At 44.5% G+C, this 23689-nt stretch overlaps 2 protein-coding genes and 1 long non-coding RNA gene across 7 annotated transcripts in view; all 3 read left to right on the plus strand.

The window, feature by feature from the left end:
- LOC125296280 overlaps positions 1 to 23689 on the plus strand; it is a 313747-nt gene that overhangs the window by 236724 nt on the left and 53334 nt on the right. The gene's annotated exons all lie outside the window — the stretch shown is intronic.
- On the plus strand, positions 1027 to 15239 carry tcf20 (transcription factor 20). 4 transcript variants are annotated; one of them, XM_048246076.1, is made up of 6 exons: positions 1027 to 1528; positions 5116 to 13628; positions 13739 to 13832; positions 14247 to 14296; positions 14430 to 14529; positions 14824 to 15239. In XM_048246076.1, the coding sequence occupies exons 2-5, from the start codon at positions 6309 to 6311 to the stop codon at positions 14487 to 14489; spliced, it is 7524 nt and encodes a 2507-aa protein (XP_048102033.1). In that variant the 5' UTR covers positions 1027 to 1528; positions 5116 to 6308; the 3' UTR covers positions 14490 to 14529; positions 14824 to 15239. The 4 variants fall into 4 exon arrangements, with proteins under 4 accessions (XP_048102033.1, XP_048102034.1, XP_048102036.1 ...); XM_048246077.1 differs by having other exon boundaries at positions 14829 to 15239; XM_048246079.1 differs by lacking the exon at positions 14430 to 14529.
- Positions 17778 to 23665, plus strand: LOC125296272 (germ cell-specific gene 1-like protein). The gene is made up of 6 exons (XM_048246090.1): positions 17778 to 17834; positions 18612 to 19148; positions 21330 to 21377; positions 21669 to 21833; positions 22136 to 22247; positions 22711 to 23665. Exons 2-6 carry the CDS (start codon positions 18845 to 18847, stop codon positions 23222 to 23224), a joined length of 1143 nt encoding a protein of 380 aa, XP_048102047.1. The 5' UTR covers positions 17778 to 17834; positions 18612 to 18844; the 3' UTR covers positions 23225 to 23665.

Genomic DNA, 23689 nt, shown 5'->3' on the forward strand with positions numbered 1-23689 from the left:
TAGAGTTCTGTGATGCAGTTGCTATGGCAACCTTGTTGGAAATGGACGTGTATCTGCATAGGGATTGAAAAAACTGCACAGAGGTTTAAAGAGGGAGAGAAAGATGCAGAATTCTTTTTTATGTATGTTTGTATGTGTTGAGACAGTAAGAGGGGCTATGGCGGATCCTGAAGATCAGTGCAGAGCGAGAGAGATGCTCAGGACTGCACTGAATTGGACAGAGGAGGAGGAGGAGGAGGGGGGTGGGGGTTTACCAGTACTGCAACACACTCCACACTGAAGACTGTTTGCATGCAGAGTTGAACTGCAATGACAGTACTGAAAATGTCAGGCTCTGTTTCGGCATATTGGTTAATGCTTTTCATTTGAAAGTCTTCTTTCAAAAGGTATCGGTGTGTTTGTTGTATTAGGACAAGTGTTTTTGTATATTATTATTCAACAAAGTGGTACACAGGGTGGATATCTTGGCATGAGGACTGCATTATTGTTTTGGTTAAACTGACAAAACATTAAAAAGTTAGCTCCAGTAAGTTTCACAAATCTGGCTTCAGTGCTGGAAGTAGCCTACATGTAGGAGCAGAGCCATAATGTTTAATTTAACCAGAACAGGTTAAATAATCTTTGAAGACACAGAACAAATAGTCTAAACTGCGGATCAAACATGAAAATATGCTAAGGACATATTTTCAAGTTCTCTTTGTTGTTGTTTTTTTTTTTCAACAAGTGGTGCATTTCTTTTTCTTAGTATACCGTTATAAACATCCGTTGTTGGCTACCCTGTGTTCATGGGCATAATTAGGCAGTGCGCAATTTCAGGACATCTGTGGAACAATGAAGTTACTAAAGCTATTTAGGAGCTTTGGTCAGTTTGGTTAAGGTTAAAGGCAGGAAAATGTTTGAAACAGGAGTGATGGGGAATGGGAGGGGAGATGGAAGGATGTAATAGGGAGAGATGTGGGAGGGGGTGAAAGAATATGAGTGTGTGTGCAATTTCAAGGCGGTCTTTCAATTGCAAAAAAGGGAAAATCAGTTTTCAGAGAACGAAAACGATTAACCAATGTACATAGGGCTGCAACATTGTAGAAGGACATACAACTTATTTGCCCATGCAGATGTTGGAATTCATTAGCTGTACAGTTTACACGGCAGCAATGCGTGTAATTTTAACTCGAGCTAGGTGGATTCACCTAAACGGTGTGTGAGGGAAGGAAAGAAGAAGAGGGAACCAGTGGGAAGGGGGCGGGGGTGTATGGACCTCACTGGTTGCGGGACCTATAGGCACCCCGATTGTGCTGTTGTTATTTTTAGAGGTAAGGACAAAAGAAAGATTTTTTTAGAGGAACGGCCCCTTATTTCAGAGAGTGTGACGGGGCCCCCGACTTCGCCGCCGCTGGTCGGGGCTGTCAAGACGACCGACGGAGAGCGAAAAGCGGCGGAGCAGCCGACTCAAGTCCGGGGTTTCCTGCTACAGCAGCGGGAATCACACAAAACACCCTTTCACTTCTCGTGGGGCCTTCAGCGTTCTCAGGTATGCATTCAGATAATAAGAGTCCAAGTCCTTCTCTTCTCCATCATGTTTGTATTGCAAAGCTATTTTGTAGCCTAAATTCTGGGTTAACAGTGGTGATTGTCCCTCAGCTCAACATCATCTTCCACGGCTAAATAACGTTATTTGTGTTAGCCCATTGCTCACCTTATTTTTATTAATCTAATTCTGGCACAGTGTGGCTTGATAGTTTTCTCTTTTGGCAACGTAAACAATGGCAGGCCCTATGCAGTGCGTTTTCGTATAAGAATGGACAGGCAACTGTAATCATTGAACTGGATGTAATGTTACCTCACAATCAAAGGCGAATTGGTATGATGGGTTACAAGCTGGCTACATTGTAGCCACAGCCTTTGCACAATACGCAATAGCGGTTGCTATCTAGATAATTAGCCAGCTTGCCATAGCTTCCTCGAAATCTGCATGCCATTAGGCAATGAAACGCAAAAGGTGCAGTGTAACCATTTGTTACAAACAAAGCTAGACCACATTTATTAGTAAACGGGAACATTTTACGATGTATCCTTTGCAGCAGAAATAACGGCATCTTGGGTTGGCTACGTGTTTAATGTAGCCAGTTAGCAGACTGCTAAATCATCAATTGCACATACATTTGGCATCCATTCAGTATAATATTCTACAACGTTGTCCAAGTTCAAATTAGGCTAGTCATTTCAATCTGGCTTGTCAGGTCATAGCCCAGTACCGATAGGCAGTTACATAAATGCGTAATGTCAATTGTTGACCACGTTTGTTGTTGTGCAATATAATTTAAACGTGATTTGAGACGTCAGACAGAACCTTTCACGCTTGATGTCCGTCTTCACCCCGACTTCACAATCCTCTGACCTACGCTGCATGACCCCAGACTATGCTCGTGTGACAGAGCCATATCATCCTCCTATGCAAATCATGTTGGGGCGCCCAACATAATCTCATCTATTAATAGGCTATTTATTTTGTAAGTGTCTGCGTTTTGCCTGTAATTCGTAGCTGTTTACCTTTCTATTCCTTTAAGATCTACATGCCGTAAAATCTGACAGGCAGGGGCAACGAATTTCCTAGGAAATTCCTAGGAAATTCCTAGGATTGGCCTTTCTCTCAGTAGGCCTATTGGCTTATGCTGGTTGGAAAGAAATGGAAGAAGTTAGTCAATATTACTGAGCATTCCAACCTATTTTTGTTTTCCCCATTTTACTCCTACAAGGCATTGGCCATAAAGTAATTCCTAGTGTATGTTACATTGTGGACATGTGTCAGAAAGCTCATTCATGACAAATGACCCCATTAAGGTTGCCTCACCCCCTAATTAGACTTGGCTCTAATGAAATATCCATTCAGGCAGTTAAGCACAAGGCTTTGCAAACTCAAATCTCAAATCAGATGTACAACACCTGTGTTTGGTGTTTGTGAAGGAAAAATAATGTTGAATTCGATTAAATTCTTTTGTGAAATATGGGGATTTTAAATATATAATATGCGTATGGGGGTAATATGCCAATTTAACTTCATTTTGGACTTTATCAAGATCCCAGTATTTATCTGAAAGCATGATTGCAATAAATATACATATGCAGTGTGTTGCCTCAGTAAATAAGAAGTCCTCAGCACAGGATGGAATTCAAGTTCATGTCAAGATTATTAATTAACATCACCAAGATCATACTTTTCACAGGTCCACCCATATAGTGTTTATATCTGTTTTACATGTTAGAATACTCAGCTGGCACATAATCAGTTGTGTGGTTGACCCCTAGATGTGTATCTGTAGTGTTTGTGAATCTGTTTAGCCATAGTATGTTAAAAGGAAAGGTGTCATGAACTTGTAGCAAGACTGAGGTTACATGTGTCTCAATAATGCAGAAGAGGGACAAAAAGTCAGTTTCATTGATTTAAATAACATGCACCATTCTACTGACTGAAATTGCACAACATTGAGTGATTGAATTAAAGCTGAATTGTCTGACTGAAAAAGCAACCGAAAGCTCTCAGCTGTAAATGAAGCAATTTAGGATTTAAGAGGGTGTAGACAATAAATAAACATTGACAAAAACTAAATGGAAGGCTGATTGACCACAATAATTTGAACAAAAACTGTCATGCAGATTAGAGCTTTTATAGAGGCTGTTTAACATGTCTTATGTCATTGAAATAATTACAATTCAATTGAGATTAAGATTAGTTCCATGTTTAGTTTTACAAAGTTGTGATGATCAACAGCAAGGAGGACATGGTCTTGGAGAACTGCATATTATAAGGACATTTATTTAGGTTCCTCTTCTTACCATGACTGCAGTATTGCCAACAAATGCACAAAAGATTGTGTGCCCCATGCACTGCAAATGAAAACATCATCTGATACACATTACTGTTTCTTTCTCTGATAAACCTTGATGACCAGGTATGAGTCGAGTCAGGCAAAGTTGTTTTGGCTCTTGTTATGTGGTCATTAGTCTCTGAAGCAGTATATTTGTCTGTCATCTATCTGAAGGCATCAGAATATCCAATGACCACACCGACAGTGCACAGAATGGCATGTGTAGAGTGGCGCCACAGTCAGTCGTGGCATATATTCTGTAACAGGGGTGGAGTTGCAGCTGGTAGTGCTGAATTTCAGTGGGAATGGATTGTTGTTTTGAGCAGACAAAAGTCCTCTACTGCAGGCCTCTACCGATCCCTAGTTAGTTGATGTTTTTCATTTTGTATATACTCCTCTTTTCATACAAACAAATTACCAGTGAGTTTAGAGAGAGTTTTAGTTATCTTGGATGATCATTCTCCAAAAATTGTCCACTTAATTTAGTTGGTTTAGCTCTACTGCGGTATGGATTTACAGTACAGAGATGTATGACAGCTCTGCCTACATAAATGTGTTTAGTCTGTGTCCTTTCACTTGAAACGGCACGGCATTGTATGGATACATGAATGGAAATAGGATTGTGCAAACCTTTCATGAAAACCTAAGAAAACAACTATAAATCATATTCTTTAATTTCAATATGAAGATTTTGAGATCAAAACATATAAAAAGTAAAACACATACATTACTATAATGAGTGATACTCTATGAGAGGTGACATAGGACACTTGATGATATGCCACAATATGAAGAATATAACCTTGTGTAATTTTGCTAATAGTGTCCTTTCTGAAATTCCTTTCTGAATGTTGTTACCAACTTATAGAGGGATCTTATGTCATAGACTTACAGTATATTTCATATCATATAGTACTGTATGTTAATACCATATGGTGCAAAGGGTAATCTCTCTGATATAGAATGCCTGAATGAAAATGTCTGACTACAATGTTCAGTACTACTAGATAGTCATACATGAAAAATTAAGGCATCTGCAGTTTACCATAGCAAGGAAGATGGATCTGGGTGATGAGAATATTCCGGTCAAGGAAAGTTCACATTTTTAGGTGTTGGATGAATAACTGCAAGCCTTCATTGTCTGCTGGTTTTCACCAGTGTACTAGCCAGAGTAATGTTGACTTTGCAGTGTATGTCATTTTTATGTTGTTGGAGGAACAAATATTTTCATACTTACTTGTGTTTTTTACAGATGGTGTCCTCCCTTCTCATCAAAAAGAAAGGTCTACATTGACATAGGCCTAACTGTTGAAGACAGAAAACAGACTTGTGATCACAATGAAAAGCCTTACCTTCAGATGGTACCACATGAAGAGGAACTAGGCCAAATGACCTTTTAAATGAATGGAAGGAAAACAGCGAAGCAGTGTGGAATATATCAGAGAATCAGATGTTCACACTATAAAGCAAGGAACAAATAAAAAGGGAAGAACAACAAAATTGGAGTGCAAAAGAAAAAAAGGATTTCTGGGGACCAAAGAATTTTTTAAACATCAAAAAATACAGTTCACTCGCAGTATTCTAAAGGAGAGAAATGAAATCCATGAAATCTATTTAATCATATTGCCATTAATATCAGTGAACATATGTAAGGACTGGTCATTTTAGCATTTGACAGCTGGGCTGCTAGACAGAAGCGTATAGAACTACCTGAAAACAGCATTTGTGTGCAATTTGCCAGAACTGACAGTTTGCAGTGACTGCAGTCACACTTATGTTGACTCCCTTGTGGGCATTTTCAGCGTGACCACATTGAATTTTTTTCACCTTTTCTGGTGGGACAATGTAATTGACTTTCTGAGGTCATCTAACAGAACTGGTGTACTTTTGAACTCCATTCACCAAAAAACTTTTATTTTTGTGTGTGTGTGCCAAACTTCAACAGCTGCATAGAGATAATAACATCTGCAACGTTTTTCTGAATGTAACTGCTGCTACACTACACATCATCACACCCTCGGTTGCTGTCAGTGGAAATTTGAACTCAATGCTTCAACTTCTCAATTATTTATTTTCAGGCCATCTCGTAAGGTTCAACATATTTACCTGCAAACGTACAAAAACAACACATTTTGTCATTGCATTTCCAGCTTCAGAATCTCTCTTCAAAGTTGTTTTTTAGATATATATTTACTACCAGGCTGCCCCATGAATTGCTGCGTCAGTATCTCCTGGCTGTGATGAACTTGTGCTTATTTTGTGAAAACCAGCTGGAAACTTCATACACTTACGCACTTAATTTTCAGTGACATCTGCTATATTTAACCCATATAGAAAGGCTCTCTGAACAAGCTGTTGGTCCTGGAACATTTCACAAGGTGTCCCTTCCAGATATCTCATAAATAAGTCTGAAAAGTTTCAGAAGCCCCAAACAAAGTTTAAAAAATGCAAAACTTTCCCAACAGTCCTGCTTCTCTTCACCCTGGCTTTACCAACAGGAGTGGGAGCATGGTTGGCTCGCCATATCCACCACACTCAGGGGAACCTCAGATATCCCCAAGATCAATAGAGGAGTATGCTGTCATGCAACAGCAAGCCCAAGCAAACCCTCAAAGTCATGGTCAAGGTCACTTGCTTCATCGCGGGCAGCAGCACCCTGGCCATGCTGCTCACATGCACGGATATGGGTCAAGAAGCAGAGCAACAGGGGAAGTGGTGGCACAAAGCAGCCCCCACAGCGGAGGCAATAGCAACCCCTACAGGAAAGACATGGAGTACTATTTCTCAGTGAGTGGTAGAGACAGAACCAGACGAGGGGCTATGGGGTATGGCACAGGTTTTGGGTACTCAAATATGGACGGGCACATGCCCCACCAGTACAGACATGGCGTGGGGTCAGGTTCGGCCTCAGGAATGATGTCTCCATATCCCCTGGACTATGGGTCCTCTGCTGTGTCTGGGGGAAGTGGCAGCAGTAGCAGTGGTGCGGGGTCATTTTCCCCCTCCCAGCAGTACAGCATGGGCCAGGCCCCCTCTATGCAGCCAGTGTCAGCATCCCCCATGCACCAACGCCAGCACAGCCAGAAATACCCCTCACACCAGGCACTACACCAAGGGCAGCCTCACAGGTCTTACCCTCTGCACAGTCACAGAATACCCCCTCAGTTTTCACACTATCCATCAGGATCAGCTGGAATGTACAACTCCCCACCACACAGATATGATGGCAGCGGCAGTGGTGCCATCGATGTTAAAATAAACAGCTCACCCACCCACTCCAATCCTGCCCCATCGAACAGCACAGGGCCATCTGAGAGCATGGGCCAGCCCTACCCTGCCAGCCATCCACAGTTTTCCCCTCAGTCCCATTCCCTTCACAAACATGCTGGCCACGGCCAGCGCAACATCCAGCACAGTTTGGCAACGGGCTATGACCCTTCTGTAAAAATGCAGCCTCACGCAGCTCAGGCAAGTCATGCATATTCAAAGCATTCCCAGTCCTCTGTTCCGTTGGCTAGTCCTGCCATGCCACAACTAACTCCTCAAGAGGTCTCAAAATCTCCCATGAACTCGCAAACCCAACCAGCCCAAATGCAGCAAAACTTTAGCCCCATATCCAATCCGTCGCCGGCTGCGTCAGCCGTGCAGTCTCCCAGCTGTAGCTCGTCCTCTTCACCCCTCATGGGCGTCTCTGAAGGCTCTGGAAATGCCTCTGCTTCCCTGGTACAGCCACCATCTCAGAGCTCCCTCTCAAACCCTCGCAGCAGCAGCCACAGTCACAGTCATGGCAGGTTACTGCAGACTGTGCCTCAGCTAAGTCCAACTCCCCACTCCAACAGCAGCATAAGTAGTTGTGGGAGTAGCATTGGTGGTAAAGGCGGTCACCCTGCTGTCAACACAGGCCGATCTGGAGTTAGTAGTAAGGTAGCAGCAGCACCTAGGGAAGAAGGGCCACCCTCTATATACCCCTCTTGCCCCCAAAAAATCATGCAAGATCCTGGGCTTAACAGTTTAAATGCCCTTACATCTCAAGTGGCTAACTTACCCAATACAGTACAACACATGTTGCTGACTGACTCTCTGCTTTCCAACAAGAGAGGCAAAGATGGGGGACAACACCCCAATGCCCAGTCTTTGTCACAAGTTGTGCCCTCCTCTCAATCAAAGACCCAGGGTGCTCTGGGACATGGCCCTGGGAAAGAAGATTGTGGAGTGGCAGTTAGTGATGGTGGCAGCTCTGACAGAGAAGTGGTTGAAGATCTCTCCTCCAGGCCAGAAAGAACTGCAGAGGCCAAAGAGGAACAGGCAGAGATTTTCTCGGATGGCGAACCGAAGAGATTGAGGCAAATGAGGGGCACGAGCAATGAGTCTGAACCGAACAGCTATTACCCTCCCCCCAAGAGCCACAGAGAACAGACCACCGCTCATCCCCAGCATCCAACTGAGCAAAGTTGCCGCAGATTGCCACTTCGAGTTGACACTGAAGTCTCTAAAAAACAGTCATCAGCTCAGTATTCAGGTGCTGGTGGAGCTCAAACAAAAACACCTGAAAATCAGACCCCCTCATCATCCTCATCGCCTTCTATGCCCTCTGCACAGCCTAGTCCAAATTTACCCCACTGCCTTCCTCCCTCTTCCATAACGTCATCATCGACTCCCTCCCCATCCCACTCCTCACTATCTAACTGCTATATGGAGTCTGACGCTACAAATGCTGACTCTAAAAATGGGGTTAGAGAAAGGGAACCGGGTGAAATTAAAATGGAAAGGAACACTAAAACTGAGACTGAAGAGGCAAACAAAAAATGGGAAAATGTTCATAGACGAGACCATGGAGGCCTTCCTGAAGGAGATGAATCAAAGAAGATGCAGACTGTAGGCAATTGTAAGGAGGAAATGTTAAGCCCCAAACAAAATGAAAACAAGGAAGGGAGGCCAGACAAGGGCCAAAACTTTGTATCTGACAGGACTTTGAATGCTGCTGAGCCACAACATGGAGGAGTTGGTGTAATTGTGTCAACTCGCCCTGACTGTAATCAACCTGAAATGTCAAAGCATCCTGAAAATACGCCGTTGTCTCCACAATATGGCGGCCCTCTGCACTCTAGTCAACAGAACTTTCCTGAAGACAGGAAGTTCCTTAGAGATTCACGCAGCCACAACGGTGATGGTGATGCTCCCGTTGACCAATACCCTGGACAGTACGACACATCCTCTAAACCTGACTTTGGACAAATGTCTTCACATATGGGTCCTTATAAGTATGGGAACCATGATATGTCCTATAATACCTGCATGGGCATGAAGAACAGAGGTAGAATGGGTCCAGGAGCAGGGATGGCAGCGAATGCAAGATATCAAGGATATAATCAACTGCAGCCAACATATGGCTCTGTACCTAGAAAGAATTCTGGGATCATGGCACTTGATGCTCAAGTGAGGAGAGCAATGGGTATGGGACCAAGACCTGAAGACAGTAATTCTCAGATGCAACAACCATATCCTAGCCTTTTACAAGAGGTCCTTCAAGGCTATCACATAGACAGGAGGTATGGACGTCCTGAACAAGTTAATGCTCACTTGCAGTCTCCAAACATGGCTCAACCCCACTACCAACCTAGACATCCCTATGGCATGATGGAAGGCATGAAACCTCATGGAGTAAGTTCTCCAGCTCTCATGGGTGGGGTTCAACTTGCAGAAATGACCACAGGGAAGCCTCATCCTCTGAATCAGGTCCAGGGCTCTGGGAATGATCTAGGACCAGGACTGCCTCATTCTTCATGGGATCCAGAAACGCAGAGACTAAAGGGGATGCACTGTGGCTCCTCTGATCAGAAGAGCAGAATAGGTGCATCACCAAATCAGTCTTCCCACATGCAACAGCCCACAGATTTGACTGCAGGTCCTCCCCCAAAGCACATCAATTTAGCTGACTACTCCTTGCCACAGAGGAAATCGTCCTGTTTGACCACTCCTCCTTCAGCAGTACAACAGCTGCTTTTACAGGAAGTTGATCGGCTGGCTGACAGTGTGACCCCCACCAGTCAGACACAACCTGCTTCAATTTTGTCACCATCCTCAGAGCGACGCTCAGTTATATGTGATGTGTCTCCATCTAGAAGAACTCCTGAGCAAGAGATGAGTCAGTTTGGGACACCTGCAGCTTCAGTTATACAACAGACATTTTCTGCAATAACACACGAGCAAGACAACAGAAAGGATCTATCAGGAGATAAGCCAGAAGTAAAAACTGAAGAGCCTGTCACCACAATTGAGGCCACAAATCAAAGTGGAGGAGATCTGTCTGTTGATGCTACCAAGAAGAAGAGCAAATGTGCTGTCCCATCTGCAGATATACATTCCAACCATCATAGGACCTGTGGTGGCAGCATTGATCTTGCCACCACCACTCGCCACCATCCACACCCAGCTCCCCATCATTCCATCCAAAACCCTTTGATGTCTCCACGAAGGCCACAGCCCTGCCCTCAAGGACTTGATGTATCTGGGAGCCATGCATCTGTATACACTAGCTATCCATATGGTGACAGTAGAGAGGGAAATGCAGAGCTGAGTAAAGGGCATAATCCCTCCTACCATGGTTACGGTGTGACGTCTTCACAATCCCAGCTCAGTAACAAATCAGAGGGATATCCCCATCCCCTCTCCCTCCACCACACTCACGATGGTGATGCCAGACATGACTGGGCAGCAAATCCCAACAGACCTAGCGAAATGCTGCCCAACTCTGACCTTCACGCACCTCAAAAACAACCTGAGCGGAAAATGATGTCTCCGACAGATGGCCTGACCAATTCATCTCAGTTACCTAGGCAACAGTCACAATATCCCGGAGCCTTCTATGATATGAAGATGTGGGAAGCCTTTGCAGCAAGAGAAAGTGGAGGAGGAATACTGGAGGGAGATGCTTCCCAAAGGATCCAGCAGCCTGCTTCTGCAGCACCTCCTGAGCCAATATCTGCCCAACCCACTGCAGGATCCATACACCCAGAGACTAAGAGCCCTCGGGCAGTCATGCCGGACACAGGGAAACCCCTTCCTCCCATTCCAGCTTCTAATTCTGTCACTAATTCTACTGGTCACACAACCAGCACTGGTGGAAACCAAGGTACTCCCCAGGGCCGTCAGTTCAGAACAGGCGGGTCAGGGGAACCAAACCCCTTGATGATGAGGAGGAGAGTCCGTTCTTTTATTTCCCCAATACCCGCTAAAAGGTTGCACCAGGATGGAACTCAAAAGACAGGACCAAGTTCATATCAATCCCCACTCTCCCATGCTGATCCCAGATACCAAAATGAAAGTGATTCAGACACAACTCGTCCCAGATTGCCTTCTCCAAACTCTTGCCCTACACCCAATTCTCAGTCACCATCCTCACAAGGAAAAACAAAGGTATTGCCTCCAAGAAAGGGAAGGGGTCTGAAACTTGAGGCCATAGTGCAAAAAATTACACCAAGTGTGAAGAAAGGGGGTGATTACAACAGCCATGGAGATTCTGACTCAAATTACCCAGATACAGAAGCACCATCTTACTGTTCTGATGACCAAGATATTGGTGCACGTTTTTCAAGTGGGGACAGCAGTTGCCTTCCTTATCTTGGAGATGGTCAGTCTTTAGATGATGTTTTAGCATACAGAGGAATGGATGACACTGGGCCTTCATCAATAATTGCATATGATTCACTAAAAGAAAGCTCCACTGGTAGTTCAATTTGTGGTGCGCTAAGAGGCTTGCAGTCGGATTTTGACTTTGGTTTGGGTACATCAGCGACTCCAGTATCTCTTGTGGGTGAAAGTGACAAGGATGACCTCAGAATACACTCGGATTTCACATTGTTGGGGCCTTTACCACCTCCACCACCATTGCCTCGTCCAGTCCAGGGCTCTCCACCTCCATCTTCTTCTGCCCTGTCAGATATTCAACAATTTACAAACACTTACCAGCAACTGGAGACTCGAAGGGGAGAACAGTCTGCTGCTAACCTCTTGAGACAAAAGCTACAGGAAACTGGTATGGGATTTGATGAATATTCCAGTAGTGATTATTATGGCACCTCCCCGGCCCATGGTCAAGGACATCACTTGTTATCCCGATCACAGCATCAGATTTCTCCAAGAAGCGGCATGTCAATGTCTGATTCCAAGCAAGAGAGTACTGTGCCCAAGGGCTACTTTCCTTCTGGCAAGAAAAAGGGGAGGCCAGTTGGAAGTGTGAACAAGCAAAAACGTGCCCAGCAACAGCAGAACCAACAGCAGAATATGACCCCTAGTTCTACCACAACTGCTCAGGCTGCATCTCCTGCTGCAGCCTCTACTGTACCCCAGGTTGCTCCCTCTGCCAGCACCAAGGTAGAGATTCCTACAATCTCCACAGCATCACCAGAAATCCCAGCACCCTCAGCAGCATCAGCACCACCTGCTCAGCCGGCAGCAGTGAAAGTGGATATAGAGGGGGAGGAGACACAAACTGAAGTTACTAGCAAATCTGGCAAACACAGACAAAGAAAGGGAAAAGAAGACAGTGAAGATGGAGTGCCAAGCAGCAGGCAACGGAGGAGACGGCGAGCTGTGCCTGTGACTTCAAAAGAGGAGCCAGACCCAACAAACACAGGAGCAAATGCAGGAGTGATTTTCCTAGATAAACAAAACAACGGCTTCTCTCCATATATACATGTGGAGAGGAAGATTGCTGAGCTTGGGGCTGTGTGTACTATCATTAATGCAGAGGAGGAGAAATTAAAGTCTGGGAAAGGCGGTGGTAGTGGCACGGACACTCTCTCAAATCTCGCTCAAATGGTCAAGCGAGACAAAGACATGGCAAAAATGAGAGAAAATAAGGTCAGTGAACAGGTCGACTCAGCCCTTCAGTCAGGAAAAGCTCTGCCCTCGTCTTCATATGTCCTCCCAGGGCCTGTGATTTCTGAAACAGCACACACTGGTCGTCTGCTCTGTTGCCTTTGTCAAAAGTGGGCCAATTATAAACATCTTGGAGATCTGTATGGCCCGTACTATCCCTCTGAGTATGCTTCTAAACTTCCCAAGAATCAACCCCAGATTAAGCAGATACTTTCTCAACCTGGAGCCAGCACAGCGGGACCAAATGTGATGTCTAATTCAGCTGAATCAACATCAAACGACACACAGTTACTGGACTCTGCTAATGTCAAATCCTCAACAGATAGTGATTGTACAGCTAGTCATGCTACCAACCCAACATCTCCTGCTACCACCGTGGGCACAGCTTCTCCAGCAGCAGGTGAGGAGATGCCCTTCCTTTCCTACAAAACTGCCAGTGCCACCATCAACAGGAAAGTGCACAATTGGGAACTGACCCATGAAACACCCACTGTAAGAGAACCACAGAAACCACCAGAGTTGCAGAATGAGGTCACAGGTGAGCCGAAGCCACAAAGCCAACACCAGCAACCGGACGATGCCCAGCAGTGGCCGCAACACAGGAAACTCACCTCGCATCCGCGATTCAAGCGCAGGCACAAATCCGGTGAAGATTTACCCAGAACCATCCCCAGCAACAACAAAGCCTCATTGCCATTCCAGCCTCCACCCCCTTCCCTGGACTCTCTTGGTCCTCTTGCCCAGCTTGCCCAACTCCCTCAAGTGCCCCTTGACCCAGAGGAGTTGTGGGTGCATGAAGGATGCATAACCTGGGCAAGTGGGGTGTTTCTGGTCAGTGGAAAACTATATGGGTTACAGGAGATGCTAGACGGTGCCAGAGAAACAGTGAGTATACATTTGTGGCTTAAGATGTAGAATGATGAATGAATAATATTTATGTATATATGTGCTGGTTGGTGTGTGCTTCTTTATAATTTTACTCGTTTTACCTCTAGAATTGTTCTCATTGTGAAATGGTTGGCGCAACCCTTGGTTGCCTTAGCAAAGGCTGTACGCTGAGATACCACTACATTTGTGGTATAGAGGCAGGTGAGTCCACAAGGAATTAATGCTCTTGACAAGGAGTACCTGTTATATTTCCAGTAACAATGACAATGTTTTGAATCATAAGAAGGCATCGCTTTATGAAAGGGGAATATCAATCATTGCATTGAGGATTAGAGGTGTTGAAATTGAAGTTGATCCATGAAGTCCTTTTTAATCTTAATACATATTCCTGTTTTACTGTACATTTATGTGAAGCAGTCAACTAATATATTTGTGCCTAAATGATTTGCTAAAGCAAGGATGACAAAGCAAGGGTCCCTTCTCATCAAATGTATCAAAACATTGTGTTTACCATCTTCTGTAAAGTGTTTTCAAGACATTGTGTTTTCTGTTGTATTTGTGGAATTGTGTTATATCTGCTTAGGGTTTGATGCTAAGTCTATTTTCTACACCCAGACTGTTCTATGAATGAAGAAAACTTTTCACTGAGGTGTCCAAAGCACAAGGTAAGTGAGTGACCAGTTACTCCAATAAAGTGTCCAGTTATATTATGACTGTGGAGTAGTATTATATTGAAGGTTTTTTGTTTTGAGGATTCAAATATGATTTTCCTCTTTTGATTTGGTTTGTGATGTATAGTTCTCTCAGAGCAGTAGACCAGCTAAGGTTATTTACCTGGAGCAGTCAGAGAGAGGCTGAACTCATAGAGGGGATGTACTCACACAGAAGGTTTGGACATGTGAGTATCAATGTCATTAGCTCATCAACCTTTTTCTAGAAATCTTTGGTGTCTCACACATCTGAGTAGTGTCAGTTGGAGACTTGACTGAGGTATTTCAATTTCAGTGTTTGTACATCTCCATTTTGTGAACACAGTCACATTTATCCCTGTAGTATTTAAATCGGTTTAGTAGTAGTGTATTTTACCTTGAGAAACCTTCTAATTCTCTCAGAGTGCATTTTCCATCTTTCAGTCAGACTTGGTGAGTGTGCTGAGTGAATGCCGCTAATTGCCTTGGTTTGTGTTTCCAAGGTCAGCTATGATGGTGAAGGACTCTGCTGTCTGTTGGAGTAACTGGAGCGGATGGTGTATGGATGAGCAGAATGTAAAAAAAACACTAAAATGGAGTACCAATGACTCTTGAAAAGATCTTACAAAGTGACAAAAAAGAAAATAAGCATTTTTTCACTACACCTGTCAATACAGACAAAGGAATAAAAACAAAGACGAGCATCATGGAGGAGGAAACATAATGTCAAAAGAAGGGTTCCAAAGAGGAACTTTGCCTTTTGAGGAAGAAAAATGGACAAACTGCCTCTCTTCTAAAGCTTTCGATTTGTGTACGTTTGGGACTATTTCTGTTGTGATTTCATCAACACTGTTGTTATTTGACGTTCACATTATCTTGTCCAGCAATTCTTTTTGAGTGTGTGTGTGTGTGTGTGTGTGTGGGGCAGGGTGGGGGGTGGTGGGGGGGTGTGGGTGGGTGGTTTGGGTGACAAGCCCTTTGAGGGCCAGTCTAAGATGGCTGAACTTAACAGACAACAGATCAAAAAGGGAGGCAGTGTATTTACACGTATGTTATGTTGTATTTTCTTATCATAATCCACCTCTGTATAATTATTTTTAATCGTCCTTATTATTTTGCTATCAGTATTCTACTCCTAAATCCTAATGGAAGAATATGAAACTAAGCTGCATCATTCTTTACCGTGACCATGAGGGGACTTGACGGTGAATTCAAAATTGGAATCCGTTCACTCATCTGGACCTCCCATCATTCCTGAAGGACAGGGGAAACTGAACGACATCATTTGGAATGTCGGGGTTGAGTTGCCACAGAGACGTTATTGCCTTGGAGAATGGAAATCTATTGCCTTTTGGAAGTGTGTCTGTTGTGTGTGTACAAGTTTTGTGAGTTGTGACGAGTGGGTATGCGTGTCTGTGTCTGTGTCTGTCCATTTTTTGGGGTCCTTTGCAAAGTGTTCTTATTTTTCATCCTTACGATTTTTACAGCACAGAAGGTGTACATGAAAATGAAATGGACATTATTTTTCAGAAAGAGGAGAAAAAAGGCACTTCTGGTGTAAAAGGATGCTAGATTCTAAGGGTGAGCAGGTGTCTTCAGTGATGCTGGCATTTCCAGTATCATTGACCACAGTTGGTGAGGCTAAACCATCATTGCGAGATTTTGTGCAGAGGAAGGGGATGGGGAGTTGGTTTCACAAAAGCTTTTTCTTGCGTTTGTTTTGTTTTGGAAGCAGGGCCGGATTCCCCTGACTTTGCTCAAAGCTGAAGTGTCACAAAATCAAAAGTGCTTTTGGGTGGGTGTAACAGTTGTCCAGTGTTGGACAGAAAGAGACATATATCCATGAGGAAAAAAAACAGTGTTGCCATAAGCTTAAAAGTCAATTCCCACATGGTATTATTATCTTTATAATTTTTTTTTATTATTATTATTCTTGTAAAAAAACACGAACACGAAGAATGACCATATTGAAAACCTGTTGTTCTAGAAAACAAACTGTCAATATGTATATGAATCATGAATACAGTTACAAAAAAGAGAAAGTTATTCTCTTTTCTTTCTACTCATTTGTTTTCTCCCCATTTCTACTGAATGCAAACTGAAGTCTGTTATTACTTATCATTTTCAGGAGTAATGGCACTATGCTTGTTATAGTTCTGAAGTTGTCATTTCAGCCTCATCAGAGGCATCCATTGGTCTCAAAAAAGGATTGGCTTCTGTTACCATGCCCGTCATAACATGATATTAAACAAAAACTCTCTTTCTGGTCAATGTCATCTTTCAATGTTAGCTGAAACAACTCCAACGGAATGGCCTTGAATTCATCTCCACTGTGTGAAAGATCAGTGTACTTAATGCTAGCATGTGTCTACATCTTCAGTAAGGAATAAGGCTGCTAAACCCATCTGACTGTTGTTTCAGCATGAATTCCTGTTATTCCTGTGTGTGCCTGGGCACGTTGTTCCCATTCACACACCTGAAGGCATACCCACTGTGTTTGGACAGAGCTAGTGGCACTGCGCTGTAGGAGTGATGCTGGGACCTCAGGAGGTGGAGGGCTGTGGGTGAACTTACGCTAACCTCACATCAGTATGGTTTGCTGTTGAGTACTTTTTCCCTTCTCTACTGCTTTGCAAGAATTAATGTCAGATTTTCCTTGTCCGGGGTCACTGCTTCAGCATGTGGGGTTTACTAGAGTACTGGTATTTGTCTGATGGCATCCCTCAGACCTCCCTCTTGTGGTGACTCTTGAGAACTTCACAATGTCTTTACATGATGTGTGAAATGTCCATTGAGACTGGTAGATTATGCCTGTATGTAAAACACTTCAACCTATCAACTAAGCTGAAATATTTTCAGGCCTTAGGTTAACAAGGTTAATAGATTATAATTAACTGCTGAATGAGTCTCCTTGTTATACTCTTGTGTTATTTTATATATGAGTTCAATATTTCATTTCATATTCAATTTTATCATTTTGTATTCAGTCAGTGGACCAAAAGCATTGATTTACATGAAGAAAAACTATGCGGAAGAAACATAGCTTCTTTACTCTGTGCCATTCTGCACTTATTTTTCTTGTGAATTGTTTTTCTTTTAGCTCTAATGCCAGTGCAGATAGAATAAATCACAGAGTCTAATGCAGTAAACGCTTCAGTCAGACGGGTGTAAGGTAGCCAGTGGAGATTATTTAAGGGAATATGGAGCAGATTGAACAGTGTTGTCCTGTGTGGATTTGCTGCTGTATCGATGGATTAAAGTAGACTGGAGCTTAAAACTGCGTGTGCACACACACACACACACACACACACACACACACAGACTCACTGACAAAAGAGACCCATGGAGAGTAACAGCTGCACTCACACACACACACCATGGAGGTCAAAAAGGGGTGTGTGCTGACAGGAGATATTAAATACAGGGATGAGGGGAGGGGTTCCACAGTCCCCAGGTGAAATCTCCACATGGCTCATGGGGAAACAGCGCAAAAAGAAGGGCTAGATGACCAGCGGTAAGTTGAATAATATCGATTTTCTATTATAGACATTGTTTTTTGTGTTTTGTTTTACCTGTTATTTCGACATTTCAAACAACAACCACATAATGTTAAGCTCTGCTTAATCATCGGCGCCGAATAACAGCATGCATGTATGGCAAAGTAAAGGCACAATGTAATTTGAATTTGATGTGTTTTTTGTTAAATTCACGTTGATGAACTTCATGTCAACCCCCTTAAGTATAGTGTGGTGTTTGATTAGATTTGTTGTAATTGCTTTGGCCACAGTTGCATTTCCTTCCCCACCCTCGGCTGTCCAACCTCATTCCCTCATATTCTCATGCCCATACATCCACTTTGTCCTGGTTTGGTTTCTGCCTCCTAATCCTTAATCAAGTCTACCTCCCTCACAATAGGCCCGGGGCAGATTAAAACTCTCCCCTGCACTGCACACATCTGAAATAACTAATCACAGGGAGCATAGACTGGTCAACATAAATTGAAGAGGATTTGTCTAAATCCTGCTGTTTTCTAGTGTTTACTGTCAGTAGGGACAAGTGATCTAAAGACGGGCTCACCGGAGAGTGGTCATGCTCAAAAGGAGTCGTCCTGGTTAGATAAGTGCTCACTTCATCCTTGTTTGCATTTCCACACTCTCCTCTTCTTTTCTCCTCAACTACTTCTCTTGCTTCATCACTTTCCTGAATCTCCCTGAATTTTTTTGTCTTTGTCCTCTGCTCTTTTTTTCTCCCATTTTCTTACGTTTGTTCTCTGAAACTTTCTCTCTCCCAGTCTTCATCCCTCTCTCATAATCCAACTTTTCTTCCTTGACTTTCATTCCTCTGTGCCTTCTTCTTCCTGTTATCTCATCTGTCCCTCCTTTCCCTTCTATTTTCCTTCTTCTCTCCTTTCTTCCTTTCTTTATCTTTCCATTCTCTCTCTCCTCTCCTCTCTTGTCCTCTTTCCCTATCAGTTCATTCCCTCCTTCCCCACCTCTCTCTCCACTCCTCTCTCCCAGTTCTCCGATGATGTCTCTGCTGGAACGCCTGCGCTCCCCGCGGCTCACCTTCGTGCTGACGTTGGTGTCACTGCTGCTGGGCACGGCGGCCGTCATCGCCCCCTTCTGGGTGGAGGGCAGCCAGAAGATGCCCAAGCCCCTCTGCTCCCCTGTCAAGAAGCTCATGTGCATCCAGGTGGAGGACCTGAGCAATGGCACGGCCGCTGATGATACGTTCTCCTGGGAGACGGGCGATGACCGCTTCGTCTTCCCCACCTTTCACTCAGGCCTGTGGGTCACCTGCCAGGAGAACATCCTCAAGGATGCCTACGGTGAGAGCTGGTGTGTGTGTTTGGGGCAGGGGGTCAGGGTGTGTGTGTGTGTGCTTGCTTGCTTGCTTGTGTGCGCGCGTGTGTGTGTGTGTGTGTGTGTGTGTGTCTAAACTGTTTCTGACTGTAAGATGATTCTCCTGCCATAGTGTGTTTCTTTGTGTGTGTGAATTAACAGATATATTGGGCTTATATTAGGTTTTTGACAGAGAAAGAAATAGATAGAATGTGTGTGTGTGTGTGTGAGTGTGTGTGTGTGTGTGTGAGAGTGTGTGTGTGTGTGTGTGTGTGTATGTGTGTGTGTGTATGTTGCTTACTTGCTTGCTTGTGTGCGCACGTGTGTGTGTGTGTGTGTGTGTGTGTGTGTGTCTGTGTGTCTAAACTGTTTCTGACTGTAAGATGATTCTCCTGCCATAGTGTGTTTCTTTGTGTGTGTGAATTAACAGATATATTGGGCTTATATTGGGTTTTTGACAGAGAAAGTAATAGATGGAATGTGTGTGTGAGTGTGTGTGTGTGTTGCTTGGGGGAGGCATTACTGATGTCGACCTTATAGGTCAGGTCAGTGTTTGACCGATAATGTCATCCAAAGATCTCCTAACCTTGTGGGACACAGTGCTCCAGTGGTTCTTTTTTCAAAACAGTTTTTCCAGTTTATTGTTTCTGATGACCTCAGCTGGTTTAGTGCCTTCTAGTCTCACCCGGACTGGACACCAGAGACAAGAGACTAGGACACACATAACCTGTGGGGGTTCAATAGGGCAAATAAGTTGCAGTAGAACGACAAAACTACAGTAGAGAGGAACAATAGATATGTGTTACATACATCTGCATGTGTGCGTGACTGGGTACATAAGTACCACTCTGCATAATATGTGTGCAGGTATTTATACTAGGGGCCTGCAGAAAAATTGTGTGTGAAGAAAGTGTGCATGTGTGTGTGTGTGTGTGAGCGTGTGTGTGTGTGTGTGTGTGTGTGTGTGTGTGTGTGTGTGTGTGTGTGTGTGTGTGTGTGTGTGTGTGTGTGTATGCCTTTGTCCATGTATGTGTATTTGTGTGTGCTGTATGTGTCCATGCCAAAGGTCCTCTAAAGAGGATTATTATCACCCTGCTGTTCGTGGAGATTTGGGTTCTAACAGTGGAACTCAATTATGGATTATATGCAGAAAAGGAGAAAGGTTAATTTAATAATAAAGCCCTGGGGGAATAACTGGTCCGAGCCTATGCCCAGCCTAGAGAGAAGCTGATAGAGACAGATTTTCCTCTAGGTGGGAGAATGGATTAGTGTGAATACCGTTACAGAGAACGGTTGCCGGTTGTGGATTCTCGGATGCGTACTTGTTTTCTCTCTGTTGTGTCCTCGATTCTCTTTATTCTTTTATTTTCATCACAGGGTACCAGCACTCAACATTTCACTGTGTGATGCAAAGGTGCAAAATAGATTTTTCCTAGGCGGTCACTGCAAATCCTGACCTTGTTTTATTGCATTGTTTTCAGCAGCGGCTAAGCTGTTCTCTCCTGTGATTACTTAGAGGAAATGCAATGCACAAGGAATTTTATAGAAAGACAGAGTGGCAGAGAAAGAGAGAGAGAGGCTCTGTTTGTAAAGCAAGAATGAAGCAGCCCTATCCATCTTATTTTGGTCATGTCCAAGTTCCTGTATTCTGTGTTGTTTCATACCTTGTCTTTGGCAGGGCTCATTTTCATCTCTGGTACAGATCTGGTCTCTGTTTGGCCCTACAGTCCTAACTGATTGAGTTATGAGTTGAGTTAGAATATGAAGAGGGAACTGCCAGCTCCTAGAGTCCTTTATTTATGAATGCAGACATTTCTGAGATGTCTCTGTTTGCTTCAAACCCAGACTGCTGTAGCTGTTTAAAAGCTCACACACGCACCCCACACACACACACACACACACATTATTAAGCACACAACACAGCAAGTAAACAGACACACACACACACACACACACACACACACACACACACACACACACACACACACATCCATCCTCAGAGAGAGGATTAATTAGGGATGGCAGCCAAGGGATCACGCACATTGATCATGCGCCTGCTGATGACTCAGTGTTGTTTAATCAGGGGATTCTTCCCTGACTTGCATCTGCACTGACTCTCTCTCTCTCTCTCTCTCTCTCTCTCACTCTAATTCTCTGTTTTCTTGCAGAAGAGAAATGTCGCAGCTTCAATGCTCTTACTCCCGCATCAGAGAGAGGTAGATGTGCGCTCTACCTCACTATACTCAAGCCCAAGCCAACAGTAAAAGCATTCCGCCCTTTGTTCTTTCCGTGGCCTTTCCCTCCAGTAGTAATGAGGTTGTTCTTTGCCTCTCTTATCGTCTGGATGCCAGGCGCTCTCCCTCTGTCTCTCAAATGTCTAAATATACTGTGTATGCAGGCGCTGCTCTGTTGATACTCCTACTCATTCTTTCTACTGTCTTACCCTCTCTCTCCCTATATCCCCCATTTCTTTCTTTCTCTCTCTCTCTCTCTCTCTTTCTTTGAAGGAATTCTATGGCTGTCGGTGGCCATGGAGCTCATGTACATAGGCCTGCTGTTGATCAGCTCCATGTTGCTGCTGCTACAGTTGTGTCTGTCTGCCTGGTTCCCTGCTGCACAGCGCTGGGGTCAGCTGGTCAATGCCTACTCTGCAGTTTTCACTGTGCTGGGCGGTACGTTTACTACACACACACACACACACCCACACACACACACACACACACACACACACACACACACACACACACACACACACACACAGGCACAAACACACAGAATTTTTAGCTTCACTGGTAAAAAATGTGTAAGAACAGTGTGTAAGTGTTTCATGTGTCAACAGTGTGTAAGTGTTTCATATATTGAAAAATCAAGCTCCATGAGTAGTCCCATTCTTTGACTCTCCTTCCTCTCTCCCTCTTTGTCTCTCTCTCTCTCTCTCTCTCTCCTCTCCCTCTCCTCTATCTCTTTCTCCCAGGGCTGCTTGGCATGGTGGCTCACATGATGTTTATGCAGGTTTTTCATGTCACTGTTTCCACTGGGCCAGAGGACTTCAAACCACACAGTTATTTCTATTCCTGGGGTTTCTAGTGAGTTGATACTGCAAAGATACACAGACATGCAAACACACACACACACACACACACACACACACACACACACACACACACACACGCACACACACACGCACACACACACAGCCTACACTGTGTAAAAATATACATAAATATTGTGTTCCACAGTATACACTTACAATGCCCTGGTGAATACACAGCATTTGCTCATTCTTAGTTTTTATCCACACTTTTCTAATTCCCTCAATAACCCCACTGGGTTGTGGGGTCCTCAAGATCAAAGGGCTTCTCATGTGTTAAGTGAGTGAGTCTGGAGCTCCGTCAATTCATTCAAGGGCTCTTTGGTTGTTGCATGAGTGAAGGCATCCTCAAATGAACTGCACTTGAGATGACTCTCTTCTCATCTAGTTGCCTCTTTCTGCCCCCCTTCTGTTTTTTTGTCCCTCTTTGTTTCTCATTCTCATCCTCTGTCTCTCAGCGTGGCCTGGGTCGGCTTCTTGTTCTGCATGTCCTCGGGCGTCTCCACGCTCAACAACTACACCAAGAAGGTCATCATGCGGGGGCCCAAGCACAAGTCCCTGGTCTACCCCTGCCACAACTTCACCTTTCCCCCGCAGCCCCCGCCCACCACCTACTACAGCCTCCCTCCCCCTCCGCCCTCGGTCCCACCTCCGTCGCCCCCCTCCCCGCCCCTGTCTCCCCTCTCCCCGTACTACAACACCTCCCCTGGGGACACCCTGGCCTCTCCCCTCCCCGAGCTCCAGCAGCAGCAGCAGCAGCAGGAGGAGCAGGAGCAGGAGCAGCAGCGCTGGGAGCATCAGGAGCGGCAGCGGCAGCTGCTGCAGCACCAGGCCTCCATGCCTCCCGCGCTGCATCCCTTGCAGCACCCGTACTACTCCAGAGCCGCCCACTCCTCCCCCTCCATTTCGCCGTCTGTGTCCGGCCACAGCTACACACTGCAATACTCCGAGGAGGAGTACAGCCCACTCTGATTGGCCTACGTAACCCTACCACCATCACTACTGTACCAACCCTCAACACAACTACCCCAGTCTGGCCCTGAGCCTTGTCTGCAATGAGTGGACAACACACATGTGGTTATAATTCTCACTAATGTAAGACTGAAAAAGTCTGGCGACGGCACGGTTTCTTTTTCTGGGCCATTTATGATGTAGTATGTAAAGTAGCAAAATGTTTACGTTTCTCTTGTACTGTTTATGGTTATGCATAGATAAAACATAGCACAACTACAAGGGTGAATGGACCTCTCTCTCAACTGGGATTCAAGTGTGTGTGCTGGCCCCAACATGACTTCTGTTTTCTCCTGCGAATCAGATCAAATGTCATGCTGTGTAGAGAGTGAACACTTTTGGCCATTTCTAACCCCTACTGTTTTCCCATAATAAAGAGAGTTAAGACACGAGTCATTTTTATGCAAGGCTTAAATGCTATCACTG

This window comes from Alosa alosa, chromosome 6 (genome assembly GCF_017589495.1).
Source record: "Alosa alosa isolate M-15738 ecotype Scorff River chromosome 6, AALO_Geno_1.1, whole genome shotgun sequence".
NCBI classification, from domain to species: Eukaryota; Metazoa; Chordata; class Actinopteri; order Clupeiformes; family Clupeidae; genus Alosa; species Alosa alosa.

Bases quoted from the DNA above. Each gene is read 5' to 3' on its own strand.
- tcf20 (XM_048246076.1), top strand. From the start codon at position 6,309: ATGCAAAACTTTCCCAACAGTCCTGCTTCTCTTCACCCTGGCTTTACC. The intron at 13,629-13,738 runs GTGAGTATACAT...TTTTACCTCTAG, and splicing joins TAGACGGTGCCAGAGAAACA to AATTGTTCTCATTGTGAAAT. The intron at 13,833-14,246 runs GTGAGTCCACAA...TTCTACACCCAG, and splicing joins CATTTGTGGTATAGAGGCAG to ACTGTTCTATGAATGAAGAA.
- LOC125296272 (XM_048246090.1), top strand. From the start codon at position 18,845: ATGATGTCTCTGCTGGAACGCCTGCGCTCCCCGCGGCTCACCTTCGTG. The intron at 21,378-21,668 runs GTAGATGTGCGC...CTTTCTTTGAAG, and splicing joins TACTCCCGCATCAGAGAGAG to GAATTCTATGGCTGTCGGTG. The intron at 22,248-22,710 runs GTGAGTTGATAC...TCTGTCTCTCAG, and splicing joins TTCTATTCCTGGGGTTTCTA to CGTGGCCTGGGTCGGCTTCT.